The sequence below is a fragment of the Equus przewalskii genome, chromosome 14 (genome assembly GCF_037783145.1).
Source record: "Equus przewalskii isolate Varuska chromosome 14, EquPr2, whole genome shotgun sequence".
Taxonomy (NCBI): Eukaryota; Metazoa; Chordata; class Mammalia; order Perissodactyla; family Equidae; genus Equus; species Equus przewalskii.
This window is the reverse complement of record NC_091844.1, coordinates 60,562,103-60,579,680: the sequence shown is the minus strand read 5'-3', so window position 1 is coordinate 60,579,680 and position 17,578 is coordinate 60,562,103. Positions and strand designations below refer to the sequence as shown.

General features: G+C 42.2%; 1 protein-coding gene across 1 annotated transcript in view; it reads left to right on the top strand.

The window, feature by feature from the left end:
- Positions 1-16,455, top strand: part of CRIM1 (cysteine rich transmembrane BMP regulator 1) — a 187,809-nt gene extending 171,354 nt beyond the window's left edge. The window contains exons 14-17 of the mRNA XM_070574085.1: positions 4,771-4,965; positions 9,507-9,629; positions 12,122-12,312; positions 13,961-16,455. Coding sequence (XP_070430186.1) covers positions 4,771-4,965; positions 9,507-9,629; positions 12,122-12,312; positions 13,961-14,137 — 686 coding nt within the window. The 3' untranslated portion in view covers positions 14,138-16,455. The remainder of the gene's footprint in view (positions 1-4,770; positions 4,966-9,506; positions 9,630-12,121; positions 12,313-13,960) is intronic.
- Positions 16,456-17,578: the final 1,123 nt, after the last annotated feature.

Sequence of the window (17,578 nt, the reverse complement as noted above, 5' to 3'; positions counted from 1 at the left end):
CAGAGATTTATTTTTATAATAAAATCAAATGAGAAACTGTAGTTTCGCCTAATATGTAGTCAAAGTTCTTGGTTCCACCCATCTCCTCCAAGGCATTCAGAGTAGTTGATCTCTCTCTTATATCATTTTATAAATATTCTTTTAGAGAATGATCTCATGCAATTGCTGAATGAGCAGTTACATAAACACTGTGTTATGCTGTAGGTCAGCAGTGGATCTTTGGCATTTCTCCCATGGTTTAGTTTTCTTGCCGTCTGTTGAAATTCCTCGAAGTGGGTCAGTGGCTTCAGAAAGCCCCACACCACGTGGCCAGGTTCTTTAGAACCAGGGTCAGACTAAGCTCTTCTCTTCAGTGTTTTCAAGTATGTGTGTATGTTTATTGGGGGTTGGGGGGGAAGGTGGGTAACACATGTGCATGTCTCTTTGTTTGAGATACCCATTTTAATATGATTGCCTCATCATCAAAAGAAACTTACTCATTGCAAAAAGAAAAGTTAAAGAGCAACGTTCACTCTTGATTCTAACAATTACTGTTTACATTTTCATTTCTTTCTAGACAGTTTTTAATTTTCCTCTTTACGTGCTTAAGCTTATACTACATGATACATTTTAATAACTACATGTATTCTCTCATATGATTGTGTCATGAGCCATTTGAACATTCCCATATTGTTGGACACAGATTTTTGGCTGTTACAAATAACATTGTGATGAACATCTACGTAAACAACTTATTTTAGACCTTTTCTGATTATTTCCTTGGGATAGCTTACTAGAAGTAGAATTATTGGCTCAAAGTAGTAGAAACTTCTTAAAGATATGTGAGGGACACCCCCTACTCTCACCGCTGGTGTTTTCCTGTCTGTAGCTTCCAGTGACTGACTGAAATTTGGCCTCTTTTACCTTGTTGAGCCCCAAATCAGCTCTATCCCAGTGGCAGCTTCATGGTCATGTTCACACAGAGAGGCTAAGAGTTTGAGGGTCAACCACTGGAGCTTAGGTTGACCCACTGGAATATCTGGAGCAGTTTGATAAGGCCTGACCAGACCCCCAACAAGGTCACCAACTGTTTATTTCTTAAAGCAGGAAAGTGACTCATATATTGGTATTACCTCTGCCTAGCCTCTCATTGCAAGAGACGGGGTCGTCCTTCATGCCTCCCTCTCCCTTAACCATCCGTATCCTGACAGCTGTTTCTCAGAAATCTCTCTCAAATCTAGCCTAGCTTTTCCATCTCCATCACTGTGGCATTAATCTAGGCCCATACACATCCCCTTGAATGGTATCCCCATCTTCCTTACCCATTTAGTCTTCCAAATTATCACATTCCAGGGTTCTCTTCTTAAATCAAAGCTGATAAGGCCTCTCCCACCACCACAGGAAGGAATCTAAACCTGTTAGCTGTTATTCAAGGCCTTTACCATCCAGTCCCTACTTCACCTCCAACCATCACGCATGCATGTGCACGTGCTCACTCTCTACAGCCTGACGCTTCTCACCATCCTTCCAACATGGCAAGCTGTTGGGCACACCACCTTCTGCTTGGAATGCTCTCCCTCCGGCTTCTTCATCTCCTGTTCCTCATCCCTCAAAGTAAAACTCGAGCGTCAAATCGTGGGTGAAGGCTTCCCCAGCTCCCCAGCAGAGTTGGTTGCTTTGCCCTCCATGTTGTCCAGCTCCTCGTCTAGTTCACGGTAGCAAGAGTTGCTGCGTTGTGCTGTGGTAAGGAATTCCAGTCGCCGGGCCTGTCTCCACCACTTCTGTTCAGTCCTCCCGATCAGGGTCAGGATCATGCCATCTTTTTCATTGATGATAAAAGTTTGTGGAATGAGTGGCCAGCCCAGTGGCATAGTGGTTAAATTTGCATGCTCCACTTGGACAGCCTGGGGTTTGCAGGTTTGGATCCCTGGCACAGACGCATCAACCTATGCTGTGGCGGCATCCCACATACAAAATAGAGGAAGATTGGCACAGATGTTAGCTCACAGCTAATCTTCCTCAAGCAGAATGAGGAAGATTGGTAATGAATGTTAGCTTGGGGCTAATCTTCCTCAGAAAAAAAAAAAAAGGTTGTGGAATGAATGAATGCCTTTATGTTTAACATATAATTACTATTTTTAACACCTTACTAGATAATTTTAACCTCATAAATATTAGTAGCATTAATTAATTAAACATCTCAAGATGTAATGAGTGTCATTGCCTCAATCTTAAGAAAATATAGACCAGTGCTTGTCCTTAACTCGAACTCCTTTTCACAAAGTCCTCATCCTTTCTGTGCCTGTATCTCATTCCCTTTCTCTTTTTCTCTAAGAAGAGGATGGGCAAAGATATCTCTAGGAGGAAAAGCACAGTAGAAAGCGAAGGATGAAATGAGTGAGTTTAACCTTCTCTTTCCTAAGGTCCTTGTACCTTACTCAAATTTTATGCTGTGACATTGGTCCATCGTATGAGCTGTTACAAGGTTTATGTAAAATATAATCAGTAATATTGCTTTATGGAGAAATGCTTCCTTTCATAAAGAATTATCTGCGTAATAGACTCTAGATTTGATAGCAAATCTAATGTCCTCAGTGAAATGTTGGCTGGAGGGCAGAATATTACTTAAATTAGGTTCGTTAATGATTCTGCTCAACCATTCACCGTGTACATTTTGGATATCTTAATGAAGTTCCCTCCTCTAAGGATTCCATATTAGCAAAAACTTCTATTCTGGGTTTGGTTTGAAAGCCTTCAAATGAGTTTTTAAACTTAACAGTCAGTGCACCAGAAAGCTTTCTGTGGATCAGTTACAAATACAGGGAAGTATGTTTTTAGTAGATACTGAAACAGTAGTGGATACTCTGTTTACAACTAGAACTTTCCATGATTACTCAATATCCTTTGTTGAACCTTGGGCAGCAATAATGGGAGAAACGATGGGAAAATGTTGAGAAACAGAGATTACGCATTTTAACACTTGACATAGATTCCTCCCTGTGCTTGCTTATAACTCTCCACAGGGACTGTGACTTATATCTATGGAAATACAAAATACTCCAGTAATGGGACATTATTAGTGCCGTTGTAAAAGGTGCGTCTACTCAAGTAATTGGTAAGAGGAGAATGTGGACACCAAAGACACATGAGCATTTCTGTCTGTGACTGTCCTCTGGAAAAGCTCAACAGGAAGCTTTGCACCAGCTCTTCACAGAGAGTAGCTTCCAGCCTCCTCGGAGCACTTGGCTACAGAGTTGGGGGCTGCTCGGCGAAAATGGCTCCTGATGCCATACGCTTACGCATTTCTTCTTGCACCTGCAGGCATCTGGGTTCTCTCCTCTGTGTCCGGGGCAATGAACATTGCCCCTTCAGGGCTTCCCAGATGCCTTCCAGATTCCTTTATAGTTTTACATTTACTAGTGACCAATGGTGACTGGAGCTGTCTTTAGAATCTGAGCATAACATTTTTTCACATTGGTAGGAGTCATCCGGTTACTGGCCTATCCAGGGACTAGAGGTGCTGCGCTCTCCACGTGTCTCCATTGGTCTGCCCATCTCTGCTTTGCTGGTCACTTAGGCCTCCCTGTGAGCCACGGTTCTTGAGCTCTAGAGGGAATGTGACCAGTGCTAAGTCAGTGAGTTCAGGGAAATCAGGGGAAGTCGTTGAGTCAAAGAGAAAGGAACTTTCAAGGAAAAGGTGAAGGGTATGGGGAATGGGGATGGCAAGGGAGAGGGAGGAAAAAGGAGAGCAGAATGTTTTGTTTGTTTTTTTGAAGATTGGCACCTGAGCTAACAACTGTTGCCAATCTTTTGTTTTGTTTTATTGCTTTTTCTCCCCAAATCCCCCCGGTACATAGTTGTATATTTTAGTTGTGGGCCCTTCTAGCTGTGGCATGTGGGACACCACCTCAACATGGCCTGACAAGCGGTGCCATGTCCGTGCCCAGGATCCGAACCAGCGAAACCCTGGGCCGCCAAAGCGGAGCGCGCGAATTTAACCACCCAGCCACGGGGCCAGCCCCTGAGCAGAATGTTTTAAGCTGTAAAGTCTTAATAGTACATAAAAATAGCTCTTAAAAATAGATTGTTCCCAAAACCCATAGTTTGCTGAAAAACACGGGTTGAAACGAGGTTGTTTTTAAAGTAGAAATTTCCTTGTTGATGAGATGGAAATCCATACAGCATCACTGAAAAATGAAGGAAATGGTTATCTCAATGCTAATTCCCCTCCAGGATAGCACAGGAGGCCAGCTAGCTCCCTGCAACGTGCTATTATCATTCCTTACTCTTCTCCAGAATCATTTACAGAAAGATTAAGTAGAAGTAGGAATTTCTTGAATCATCTCTGTAAATATACTCAGCTGGACTTTTTATCTCTTTCTACATAGAACAAAATCTCTGAACATGTCTCTGCCTGTTTGTATTTCAGTTTTAGTTTTTTCATCTAGTGTGTTTAACAGCTGTACAGTGATTAAATTTGTATATTTTGCAATGACAATCTAATGACGCTTACCCAGCGGTATCATTCCCAGCTGGTTGTAACAGTCACTGCCCTGTGTTAGCCTCAGTGGCCCTTGATTGGGTTCAGGCCACAAGATGAGAGTTCTAAAGCTTCTCCTGAGCAGAAGCAAATGGTAGTAGGAGACTAGGGAAGCGAAAGTTCCCCCAAATTCTGGAAATCCTAAAGCATATTGTGATTGTACAAAGCTGTTCCCTTTATGTCTTAAGTTTAATAAGATGTTGTGCTTTGTCGCATCAAGCAACTCCACCATGTGCTTTTTTTCCCACTAGAAGACACGATTGCAAAGAAGGTGGTGTGCCACTTCAGTGGGAAGGCCTACGCCGACGAGGAGCGGTGGGACATTGACAGCTGCACACACTGCTACTGCCTGCAGGGCCAGACCCTCTGCTCAACCGTGAGCTGCCCGCCCCTGCCCTGCGTCGAGCCCATCAACGTGGAAGGAAGTTGCTGCCCAATGTGTCCAGGTATCTAAGCTATCGTCCTGCTGTATTTCAAGTCGTATTATTAACTTAAGATGAAACCAGAGCAGACCCAGAACCTGCTCCACCCATCCATTAGCTCATGTGCCCCAAGGAGTATGTTGGACGCAGCTGAAGTCTTCCTGTACAGGGACATGGGGGGTAACTTAAGAGACTGTGACCGTCAAGGTGAGTGCCACATTTTGCGTCCATGCCAGAATTGCTCTGGTTCTTCTGATTTGCATTCTCTAAACTTTAGTGACAGTATGGCCTTATGGGTATAACAGACCTGTTAATGACACCTGCCCTATCCTAGTAGCACAGTTTTAGTGCAGTGTCAGACTAGCCTAGGGAAACAGGTCCAAGACTGGACATAGTAGGGAATGTGCTCAACAGATGAATATATATCAGAACCAAAAGGGAAGAGCTGCGTTTAAAGAATATGGTTCTGGCTCAATCTTTCTTCAGTTCTTCAGTTCCAGCAGTAGCCATAACATCCCATGCAGCCTTCTTCCAGGCACTCCACTGAACTTTCCATCTCTTCCCACGTAGACCGCAACCACTGAGCGCCCCAGGCTGGCTGTTGCCAAACCCCGTGCCTGCATCTTCCCCCACATCCCACCCTTCATGTCAGCTCAGTAACTCCCCTCCTGGTTTCAAACCTAAGTTCCCCACAGCTGCCCAGATCCTACCCCAGGCCTTCTGCTAGTTTCCACATCTGTGTCTCCTGCCAAAACAGCTCTTTTATCCTCTTCCCCTCATCCCAGAAATGCAGGCCCCGAGCCCTCGGCAGGATGGCCTCCAGGCAGTGTTCCAGATCTAAAGCCCTAAACAGACAAACCAGAGAGAGGGCTCACTCTCTGAGCCTGCTGAGGTCCTGAGCAAGTCAGGAGCCTCTCCATCTTTGCCTCGATCCTTGTGCTCTCTTGCAGCGTTACATCAGAGAATCCTGCTCCATGGAGCGCAGTGAGCTGGGAGCCACACCAGCAAAGAAGTGCATTTATAATGTGCAGTTGTAAAATGGACAGTCCGTCAAACCCAGAGTTTCAGTGATCTCTGTGCACGTTTGCCTTTAGTTCGAGTGTTGTGCAGACTGGCCCTAATTGGCACTTCTAAGAATGGCCACTTATCCCCTGAGAAGGATGGGATATTCGCCAGGCGAGGGGTTGAACCCTTTACAGAGCCTTCGGTAGGGTACTCTTCATAGTCTGGTCTCACTGGCCGTGATAAAGGTATAGATTAAGAGTCAGAGGTTCGCCTCTGTGATGTTTCATCCCCTGGTGGCACGTGGGGAAAAACAAAATCCTTCAGTGTTTTGCATGAGAAGAATAAGGAAAAATATGTATTGGAGTTGTTTTATCTAGTACATATCAACTATGTTTCACAAGTTTCGTACCACTTTTCTTAGTAATGTGCTTTTAATGATATAAATGGTGAAACTTGACCTTATTTATTCAACAAAGATTCATTTAGTGCCTACCGTGCCCCAGCACTGTTCTAGGCACTGGGGAGACAGCAGCGGCTCAAAGTCCCCATCCACACGGAGCTCACATTTTCGTAGAGAGAGACAGGCAGGCAGCAGACAAGTGAACAGTGAACAGACAGCAGACAAGGCGGGGAGAAGGGCAGGAAGAAGAGCAGAGCGAGCCTGGGCGGGGCCGGGAAAGGTGGGGAGAGGTGGTTTTGTTTCATATGGAATGTTCAGGGAGCGCCTCACTGATGAGGTGACCTTTGTAAAGGGACCCAGAACTGCAGGGTTCCTGGGGAAGAGGCAGAACGCTCGGTATAGGCAGAGCAAGAGTTGTGGGCTGGGAACATGCTGTGCACGTGCAGGGAGAAGTAGGGAGGCCTGTGCGGATGGGACCCAGGGAGCAGGGAGGGTGATGAGGGGAAGGCAGAGAGGTCATCCTGGGCCAAAACACGCAGTCCCACGGGTGATTGTAGGACTTTACTGAGACGGAAACTTCGGAGGCCTTTGAGCACAGGAGTGCTGTGATCTGACTTATCCTTAATGGGATTTCTCTGGTGCTGGGTTGAGCATGGACTGTGGGATGTGGAGGGCAGGAGGAGAAGCAGAGACCAATTCGGAGGTTTTTGCAGTAATCCAGGTAAGGGGTGGTGGTGGCTCGGACCAGGGCAGTAGCTGTGCAGGTGGGGAGAAGTGGTCGGATTTTTATTATACTGTAAGGGTAGAATCAGTAGGATTCGAATAAGATGTGAGGAGTGAGAGGAAGAGAGAAGCAAGGACGACTGTAATGTTTTTGGACTAAACCATGGAGTTGCAGCTCTGAATAAATCACTTTGGTTTGGGGCATTTTTAGTTTGAAATCCCCATTAGACGTCTAAGTGGAGATAATGAATAGACAGTGAATAGCCAACCTGGAGTTCAGGAGAGAGACTGGGAATCCATCCATAATTTGAAAGTTGTCAGCCGTAGGTGGTTTTTAAGCCTTAAGACTAGATGACGTCACCCACGGAGTGAGTGTAGATAAGAAGAGAGAGCCCAGGACTGAGCCCAGAGACCCTCCAACTTTGCAGACTGGGCAGGAGACGCGGAACTAGCAAAGGAAATGGAGGAGGAGCCGCAGCGACACAGGAGGAAACTGAGAGAGCCGTGACCTGGAAGCCAAGTGGAGAAAGGATAGGAGGAATGCCGTCAGCTCAAGGCAGACGAGCAGCGGGAACTAACTGCTGTGTGTTTAGCCTCGTCCTCATCATCTTGACAAGAGCCATTTCAGTGGAGTGGTGGAGGCAGTCTCTAAGTGGCTTCAAGAGACAAGGGGCAGGGTGAACTGGAGACGGTGGTTATACAACCCTGCAACAGACCCTGAGCGCTCAGCTCACAAGGCATATTTTACTGTGAAGTCAAGTGGCCTTGGAGCCTTTCACAGGCGTATTTGAGCTAAACCTTGAAGGACAGGTGGGCTCTCTTCATTGGAGTGAAGACGATAATGCAACCAAAGACCTAGATGGAAAAGTCAAGGTCAAATGCCCCTAGAACACAGAGTTCTAATAGCAGGATATAAGGACAAAAAAAGATAGCTTTGGCCAAGATTTTTAGGGCCTTAATTGTCAAATGAAGAGTATAGACTTTGTCCCTGTAGGGAGTGGCGAGGCTTGTTTTTGAGCAGATGAATGACATGATCGAGGTGCTTTGGGAAGAGTAACAGGCTGGTATACAGGAGGGACTAAGGCAGGGAGAGACCAGAGGCCAGGACAGCTCTAACTCACATTGCAGATGTCCCAGGTGTGTGACAGTAAGGACCCAAATCCAGGTGATGGGCAGTGGGAGAAGAGGCAAAGATTCACTCTCCTTGGTTTGTAAGTTTAGTGAAGGCGAGAGTGCAGATACTGCTGACATCCTTGTTCGTTACTAGAAATTTCTCCAGTGACTTCTCAGTTAGATTTACTGTTGGATTGGAATTTAATTTCTGTAACTCTTTTCTGCATCTGATGTATTATTGATAAATCATTTCTCCATCCTGTCTCTAAGCAAATTTTGCAATCAGTCAAGCTTTGCCACTTTACTCTGATTAAGTGTGGCCTGCCAGGAAGGCTGGATCCTGTCCTGTTCTGTTTGACTCACTATATGCTCTTAGTCAAGGCTCTTGGCTGAAGTTTCAGCTTCCATTGCTCATTTAGATAGCTCATGCTACCTCGCTTCATCCTCTCTGCATACCAGCTAACACTCTGAATAGCCTCACCCTTTACAAAACACTTTCCCTCCTGCCGTCTTTGGATATGAATTCAAAACCTGTGAGCTGGTTAGCTAGTTAGTACTTGTCCCATTTTACGGTAGAAACTGATGCTCAGAAAAGTTAAGTGAATTATCGAAAGCGATGCAGCTCATTAGCAGAAGACCTGTGTGATGAGGAATATTCTTCCTCTCAGACAGTTTCGTTTCATGTTGTTATATCTTGTTGATTGAAGTACCTATATGATCATGTTAGATAATGTAAACATATTTACTGAACATCATTTTCCAATACGCATGATTCCCATGGTAACACAGCAGACATTGAAGACTTCATCAGGCAGCACCTTGTGAGGTCTGCCTACAGTTCTTTCCCATTTAGGGGAGGAGAGTGGAAGGGGATTGGCTAAGAAATGCATAAAGACTGGAAGATGCTTTAACTTGTTCATTTCCTGTGGCATATTTATATAAATGATTCAACATTCATGGATTAAAGGGCAGCAGTTATTAAAGTACAGTATTTAGCTGATGGAAAGTAAAAGAAATCCTTCTATTTCAGCCAGTCCTCATCAGCTTACACAAAACTTTAGAGCCAACACCTTTTAATATGAAAAAGCAGAGCTTCTGACCCTAGTAGAGGAGAAAACTTTCCCCTCCTTTTAAATAGTTATGAGACCTGTTTCCCACCTCAGTGACTCTGTAGCATTAATGATGTAAATGCAGCAACTGAATCTTTCATGTCCCAGGACAACTGTATTGAATTGAATGCACCATCCATTTGGATTAAGGAAACAAAAGTCAACGCTATGTAGCCCCTCCATCATCTCTTATGAAAAATGCCCCCTTCTTTCAGAAATGTATGTCCCAGAACCAACCAATATACCCATAGAGAAGACGAATCATCGTGGAGAGATTGACCTGGAGGTTCCTGTGTGGCCCACACCCAGTGAAAATGACATCATCCATCTCCCCAGAGGTAAGTGCCAGCATCAACTGAGGTCTGTCTAGTCGTGTGTATGGTCTCCTTTTTTTTTCTCTCTCTCTAATTTTTAAAACTTACTTTGGGTAACTTTTTAAATGGTGTGACCAAGTAAGTTCAAATAACTACTCCAGGGAAGACCTGCTCGGCTGGATCACATTTAGCACCCAGGAATGATAAAATAAATCTGCAGGTAACTGAGTAAAATGCTTCCTTCTGGCCCCACATGCTCAGAGACCTAGTGATGATGGAAAGAAATATGACCTTGTCCTAAGAGCTTGGTATCTGGAATTTCTAAGCCATCTCTCATATTTATGCATGTGAATAAATTTTGTAAGCGGAGTAATAATAGATTATTCACTGTCCCTGTAGAGTCTGTACTAAGTGTTTATGCATTATGAGTTACCCACTACTTCTAGGGAGTTTGCACTCCACGAGGGTTGGATTTATTACAGGTGTCAATTTTTCCACTCACCAGGTTTATTCCATGCTTTTTTTTTCTTGCTCTGTCCTTTCAGTTGTGTATAACAGAAGTGTTATTCTGTCTCTCAATAGTTAAGCGGTAAAGCAACCAGAGTTCCTTTCACTATTGCCTTCTCCATAAAAGTAGACCTCCTGATCAAAATAGTATAAACTTGCTCTTAGCCATGACTCACCCTACTGCCTCCTGTCTACTCCAAGAACATTTGCAAAATCATTGCTATACAATTATTAGAATATTTCTTTTGGAAGAAGCAATATTCATTGCTTGGGAGATGAGTGGTCCGTTACCTAGATCTTCTAAGTGTTATGCTTAGATCAAGCCAGATGACCAGAGAGCCAAATTCCTGGGCCCGGTGTTTTGGCTCCTTATACAATTGCTCTGGCGGAATGGTGCCTGAGCGTTATGTTTACAGCCACTCAGTCAATAAATATTAGTGCCTCCTCTGTGCCACACACTGTTCTAGATGCTGGGCTTTGGTCATAAGAAGAGCCTTTGTTATTATAATATGTTGAGGACCATGCATTACATAGTATCTCTGTTAGAAAGCCCCAGAGGAGAAATTTCCTCCGTGTCAGTTGCAAGAAAATTTATCCTTCTCTTAAGCAACATATTGGTTTTAATCTTAAAGACATGGTGAATATTATTGATGGTACTTGTTGCCATTTTGGCTACTAGAAAGTTCAAAGCTAAATTTTATGGCCTGCTTTTAGCATCAGAACAGAACTTAAGGACTGAATTTTGTAAACAGACTTCAGTTGAAACTTCATTTTCCTTTCACCAAGATTTTCCTTAATTTACTTTTTAATCTTCTTGTATGACATAGTTCTGAAACCATTGCCATTATCATCTGAAATGTGCTAAGGCAAAAATTCATTCCTTTACTCATTGTATATTTAAAACCTGAATTTATCAATAAATGGTTATTTTTACCTTTGGCATTTTTCTTGATGCTGATAAATATGTTCCTTTTTTTCTCTTCCTATAAAGTACAACAATCTAAACTGACTAAAATGACTAGGGAGATTCTTTGCTTCCCATCCGCCCACATACACAAAGAAGCATGTTAATAAAAATCTGATTTTTAAACTAAAGACAGTCTTAATATCACAAAGCTATGCTACTTCGTGAGCTGAGTTTCCAGAACAATTTAAGAGCAAGTCCTTTTGATTGTATGAGTCCTGCATCTTTCACTAGCCTGGTCTTTGATGCATTTAGACTACCTGACTACAGTGGTTTATTTGAAACATAATAAAAGAAAAATAAGGAAACCTTCAGCGAGTGCCCCTGATTGGTATATATTTAAATTTGTCATCTCTGCCTGCAGTATTCATTGCAAGAATGATGATTTAAAGGAACAGACCTTCATTGATAAGAGCAAAATTAAATGTCCTCTGTGCAATATATTAACTAAAAGGCATATTCGTTAGGAAAATTATCTAATAGGCCTAGGGAGTTTTCAACAAGTTTACAAAAAGTAAGTTTTTGCTTAGAGCTCAGTGAACCAGACACTCAGCCAGAAGACCAAGCTCTTGATTCTGGCGTAGTTTTTGCTGTTACACTAGTAATGAGTCTTAGCTATGACACCAGTAAGCAGAATATACTTTGTCCTAGTCTCCTATTTGCTAGTAAGCAAGGAGCTAAACTGATGTTTCTGCTGCAAAATCTTAGACCATATATGTTAATATTAATCAAAATAGTTTTAGTAGTCTAATTTTAGTCACTTGTTAAAGTCTACAAAAGAATTTTCTTGACCATGTAGAACCAGCATTCTCCTGCCCAATTATTAACCTTCTCACCCTCATACTTCCTTCTCCAGATGCATCCTCGAGAGCTCTGCCCTCGCAAAGAGCTCTTTGGATCAACGTTAGACTTGAATCATGTTTTAGCCTTAAAGTACTAGGAAGCAATAAAACCAAGTTGCTGATTTCTGTTTGCAATGTAATTAAAATAATACTTAAAAAATTCTGGTTTAGGTAATAAATGCTTGTGATTTTTCTTCTCCTAGACATGGGTCACCTCCAGGTAGATTACAGAGATAATAACAGGCTGCACCCAGGCGAAGATTCTTCGCTGGACTCCATTGCCTCGGTTGTGGTTCCCATAATTATAGGCCTGTCTATTATAATAGCATTCCTGTTCATCAATCAGAAGAAACAGTGGATCCCACTGCTTTGCTGGTATCGAACACCAACTAAGGTATTGTCCTGAAAAAGTTTCAGTCTCTTGAATGGTCAACTAGGAAAGCTTGCACACGTATAGTTCCTTAAGACTGCTTGACATCTTCTCCATTAGCCAGGGAAATTTTTACTCTGCTCTTCATAGCCTCAAGTGCACATCACGCTGTAGCAATCAGATGTATAGTACTTGCCGAGGGCTGGATCACTCACTAGATCAATTATCCATCATCTGTTGGTTAGTGAATCCTGATCTTTCTACAGATCCAAATTCCTGGATTTACTGTAAAGTTTTCAAATGAACAAATACCTCTCAGTTGACTCCTAAGTCATTGCTATTTATATAGGAATTAAAATGTGATCACCTAGTATTTATCAGTGATCTATCAACCTAGAATTGGGAGAGAAAAGAAATCATAAAGAGAAGATGTTACTACTCAGGAGGGGCAAGAAGAGAGCTAGATGATGATGAGGATGCACAGAAGTCCAGAGGACAGAGAGAGGTGCCAAAAGCAAGCAGAAAGGGGAAAACAAGCAAAAGAGAGAGAGATTGTGTACAATAATACCAGACAAGGTAGAGAGAGGCAGGTTTCCTGTTGAGGGAGAAAGAATGCATATTTGTTGTCAAATCTGCCTTTTTTTTTTCCTGAGGAAGATTAGCCCTGAGCTAACATGTATTGCCAATCTTCCTCGTTTTTGCTTTTGTTTTGTTTTGCTTGAGAAAGATTAGCCCTGAGCAAACATCTGTGTCAGTCTTCCTCTACTTTATATGTGGGTTGCTGCCACAGTGTGTCTGAGGAGTGGGGTGTGTTCACACCTGGGATCCAAACCTGCAAACCTGGGCCACTGAAGCAGAACACACCAAACTTAACCACTACACCATGGGGCTGACCCCTAAATCTGCCTATTTTTAAAAGACAAGAAAGAATTCATTTTCATTAAGGGAAATAAATCATGATTTTTCCAACCCTAATGCTACCTTTTGCATTCAGTTTTTTCCTAAAAAAAAAAATCATACAACCTTAAGAATTAAAAACAGCCTGAATAATTATTCTAATTCAATTTACCTTCTAGATAACCCTACCATATAAAATTACTGTCCGATGGTTATCCTGCCTCTGCTTTTCTTTCGACAAATGTGCACTGGGCACAGCCTATGTGCTGGGCACGTGCTGGTCAGCATACAGGGCTGATCAAGACACAGTACCCTCTGTGAAAAGCTGGGAAAGGACCCGCTCATAAAGTGCGTGGAGTGACTGGAGACAGACGGGCTGCCCCGGCCTGTGATGCTGTTATACAGCCTGAATGATTCAAAATTGGCTATCTTAAAATCTGCCTATCTGGTAACTTGCACTCATTCTTCAACCCTCCCGAGCCCAGGTCTGCCCTTCAAGGATTTGAAAATAGTTACGTCACTTCACCAACCTTGTTTTTCTCAGCTCCTTTTTCCACTGTTTGACGAAGTTCATTGACATTCCCCCTTGAAACGCAGTTTGTCAGTACCCGTCATAAAACTCCTGTTGGTACTAGCACAGGATGTCAACTCTCCATACAGCCCATCAGTGTGCTCTGAAGCTGTTATCTCACTTGAATTAGGTACTAGATTCCTGTTACTTTGGGATCTGTAAAGCAGCTAATTCTTGGTGGTTCTTCCTTCTCTCATTGAATAGCCTTCTTCCTTAAATAATCAGCTGGTATCTGTGGACTGCAAGAAAGGAACCCGAGTCCAGGTGGACGGTTCCCAGAGAATGCTAAGAATTGCTGAACCAGACGCAAGATTCAGTGGCTTCTACAGCATGCAAAAACAGAACCATCTACAGGCAGACAACTTCTACCAAACAGTGTGAAGGCAGGCGACTTGGATGAGGTTTTCAAAGACAGAAAATGGCTAAATCTGCTCTTAAAAGTAAACTAGAGTTTGTGCACTTGCTTAGTGGATTGTTTTGGATTGTGACTTGATGTACCGTGCTAAGAACTTCCTGGGATGGGCTCTGTCTACAGCAGTGTGCAGAACAAGCATTCCCACCTTTCCTCAAGATAACTGACCAAGTGTTTTCTTAGAACCAAAGTTTTTAAAGTTGCTAAGATATATTTGCTTGTAATATAGCTGTAGAGATATTTGGGGGCGGGGACAGTGAGTTTGGTTGGGGAAAGGGGTGGGAGGGCGGTGTTGGGAAGACAAATTGGTCAGCTTGGCTCGGGGAGAAATGCAGTGAAATGAAAGCAGTCCAGTGGCCCAGAGGATATTTTTTCCTGTTGCGCTGAAGACTGCACTGGTTGCTGCAAAGCTCAGGCCTGAATGAGCAAGAAACAGTAAAAGGCTTTGCCATCCAGCTGCCATAACCACCTTAGAACTACCAGACGAGTGCATCAGAACCTTTCGATAGCCATCCCAGGTCTAAAGCCACAGTTTTCTTTTCTATACAGTCACAACTGCAGTAGGCGGTGAGGAAGCCAGGGAAATGTGGCGGCCGCATTTCTCTAAAGCGGGTTCTTAAGGATATATACAGTTATACTTTTTGCTGCTTTTGTTTTCTTCCAAGCCAATCAGCCAGTTCCTAGCAGAGTCAGCAAATGAACGAGACCTAAGTCATGTCGTGATGTGAGCACTGGAGCTTTTCTTACGACAGCGTGGCAGGAAGGAGGGCGAGGTGGAGGACACCAGGCATTTCCAGGGGCTGTACTTCATTGTGTGTTGTTGCTTTGTTCTCTTATATTGTTGGTTGTTCATAGTTTTGTTGAAGCTCTAGCTTAAGAAGAAACTTTTTTTAAAAAAGACTGTTTGGGGATTTTTTTTTCCTTATTATATACTGATTCTACAAAATAGAAACTACTTCATTTTAATTGTATATTATTCAAGCACCTTTGTTGAAGCTCAAAAAAAAATATGCCTCTTTAAACTTTAGCAATTATAGGAATATTTATGTAACTATCTTATGCTTCAAAAAAAAACAAAAGTATTTGTGTGCGTGTGTATATAATATATATATACATATATATTTATACACATACAATTTATGTTTCCTGTTGAATGTATTTTTATGAGATTTTAACCAGAACAAAGACAAACAGGCATTCCATATCAATGCTTTTGAACACTTAGAAATTTTTGAATAACACAAAATCTCATTCTACCTGCAGTTTAATTGGCAAGAAAGATGTGTGTGTGAATGTGTGTGTGTGAGTGTGTGTGTGTACGCACACGCCTTGAGCATCAGCATCACACCTGCTGTGGAGAAGGTATTCCTTTATTACAATCTTCTTCCTCATTTGGATTTGCTTTAGGTTGGTTTTCAATTCGCTCACTGGCCAGAGACATTGATGGCAGTTTATCTGCGTCACTAATCAGCTCCTGGATTTTTTTCTTTTTTTTCAAACAACTGTTTGAAACAACTACTGGAATATTGTCCATAATAAGCTGGAAGTCTGTTGTAGTTTGCCTCAGATATAACTGACTGTATACCTTAGTGTGAACTTTTCAAACAGCTCTTAGCACTTTTATACTAATTACCCATTTGTGCATTGATTTTTCTTTTAAAAATGCTTGTTGTGAAAGACACAGATACCCAGTATGCTTAATGTGAAAGAAAATGTGTTCTGTTTTGTAAAGGAACTTTCAAGTATTGTTGTAAATACTTGGACAGAGGTTGCTGAACTTTAAAAAAAATTAATTTATTATTATAATGACCTAATTTATTAATCTGAAGATTAACCATTTTTTTTGTCTTAGAATATCAAAAAAAAGGAAAAGAAAAAGGTGTTCTAGCTGTTTGCATCAAAGAAAAAAAAGATTTATTATCAAGGGGCAATATTTTTATCTATTTCCAAAATAAATTTGTTAATGATATGATGTTACCAAAATAGAGTTACATCAGCCTGATTAGTATAAAATTTTGTTGACAATTAATCCATTCCTGGCATAAAAAGTCTTTATCGAAAAAGTTGTAAATGCTTGCTTTTTGTTTTTTCAATCATGGCCATATTATGAAAATACTAACAGGATATAGGACAAGGTGTAAATTTTTTTATTATTATTTTAAAGATATGATTTATCCTGAGTGCTGTATCTATCACTCTTTTACTTTGGTTCCTGTTGTGCTCTTGTAAAAGAAAAACAAATATAATTTCCTGAAGAATAAAATAGATCTATGGCACTTGGAGCGCACTGTAGTTGTACAGTTTGTTTTGTTTTCTTCAAAAAACAAAGCTGTAGGGGATCATTTGCTACTTGGTTCCTGGCAGCAAATAAACACTTTGAATCTAAATTACACAGTGTAACTTTCAAAAAGATTCCATATCTGGGGTTAGAAAGATGAGTCGTCCTTTTCTTTTAAGGTTGTCAGTCTGACGATCCTCCAGCGGCACAAGCAGCCCCAGTGCTTCGCTCAGAAGGCAGGGCTGCCCCAAGAAAAGGTGCCCCCCAAGGTGTAGGCATGGGGAGGCTGCCCTCAGGGACTTCAACCCACCTGTCCTCAGTCACAAATCAGAAATGTGCTCATCATCTCATTAGTGTCAGATTCTCATCACACATAGGAGAAGGGCTGTGTGGGAAACTCTAGGAGTTTACTGCTGAAGAAGAGTTCGTAAGGGAACTTTTGAGTTGACAGGAAAAAAACCTATATATATATATGTATATATCTTGTGTGTGCGTGCGAGGAAGATTGTTGCTGAACTAACACCTGTGCCAATCTTCCTCTATTCTGTGTGGGACGCTGCCTCAGCACGGCTTGACAAGGGGTGTGTAGGTCCACGCCTGGGATCTGAACCCACAAACCCTGGGCCACCAAAGCAGAGCACGCGAACTTAACCACTAAACCACCAGGCAGGCTGGCCCCCAAAACTAGATATTTTTTAATACATTTCAGAAACATCAACTTAAGAACGAACAATAAATAGATCATTTTTGAATGGTCTCTTCAAAAAACATATCAGGGCTTTCGACTCTACGCTATGCCCCCTAAAATAATATCTCTGTCGTATAAGGCATAATTTTTACACATTCAGATCAAATTATTAATATTGTTGTATAAGTATGCATCTTCATCAATTCATAGGTCAAGGACAAATAAGTTCCACATATTCACTATCAAACAAGACATTAATGAAACAAGGAGTGGTCCCAAGTTCCACCTCTCCCTAGATAACGGCTGAAATGTGAGGCTGCCTTTGCTGTCCTCTGGTGTCCCAGTCCTGAGTAGAGTGAGGACTGTGGACAAGCCCAGAGGTTCACAGATGTGTCAATGGGATTTTCAAAGCCCCCTGATAGCAGGTCCTATATAGACTCCTCT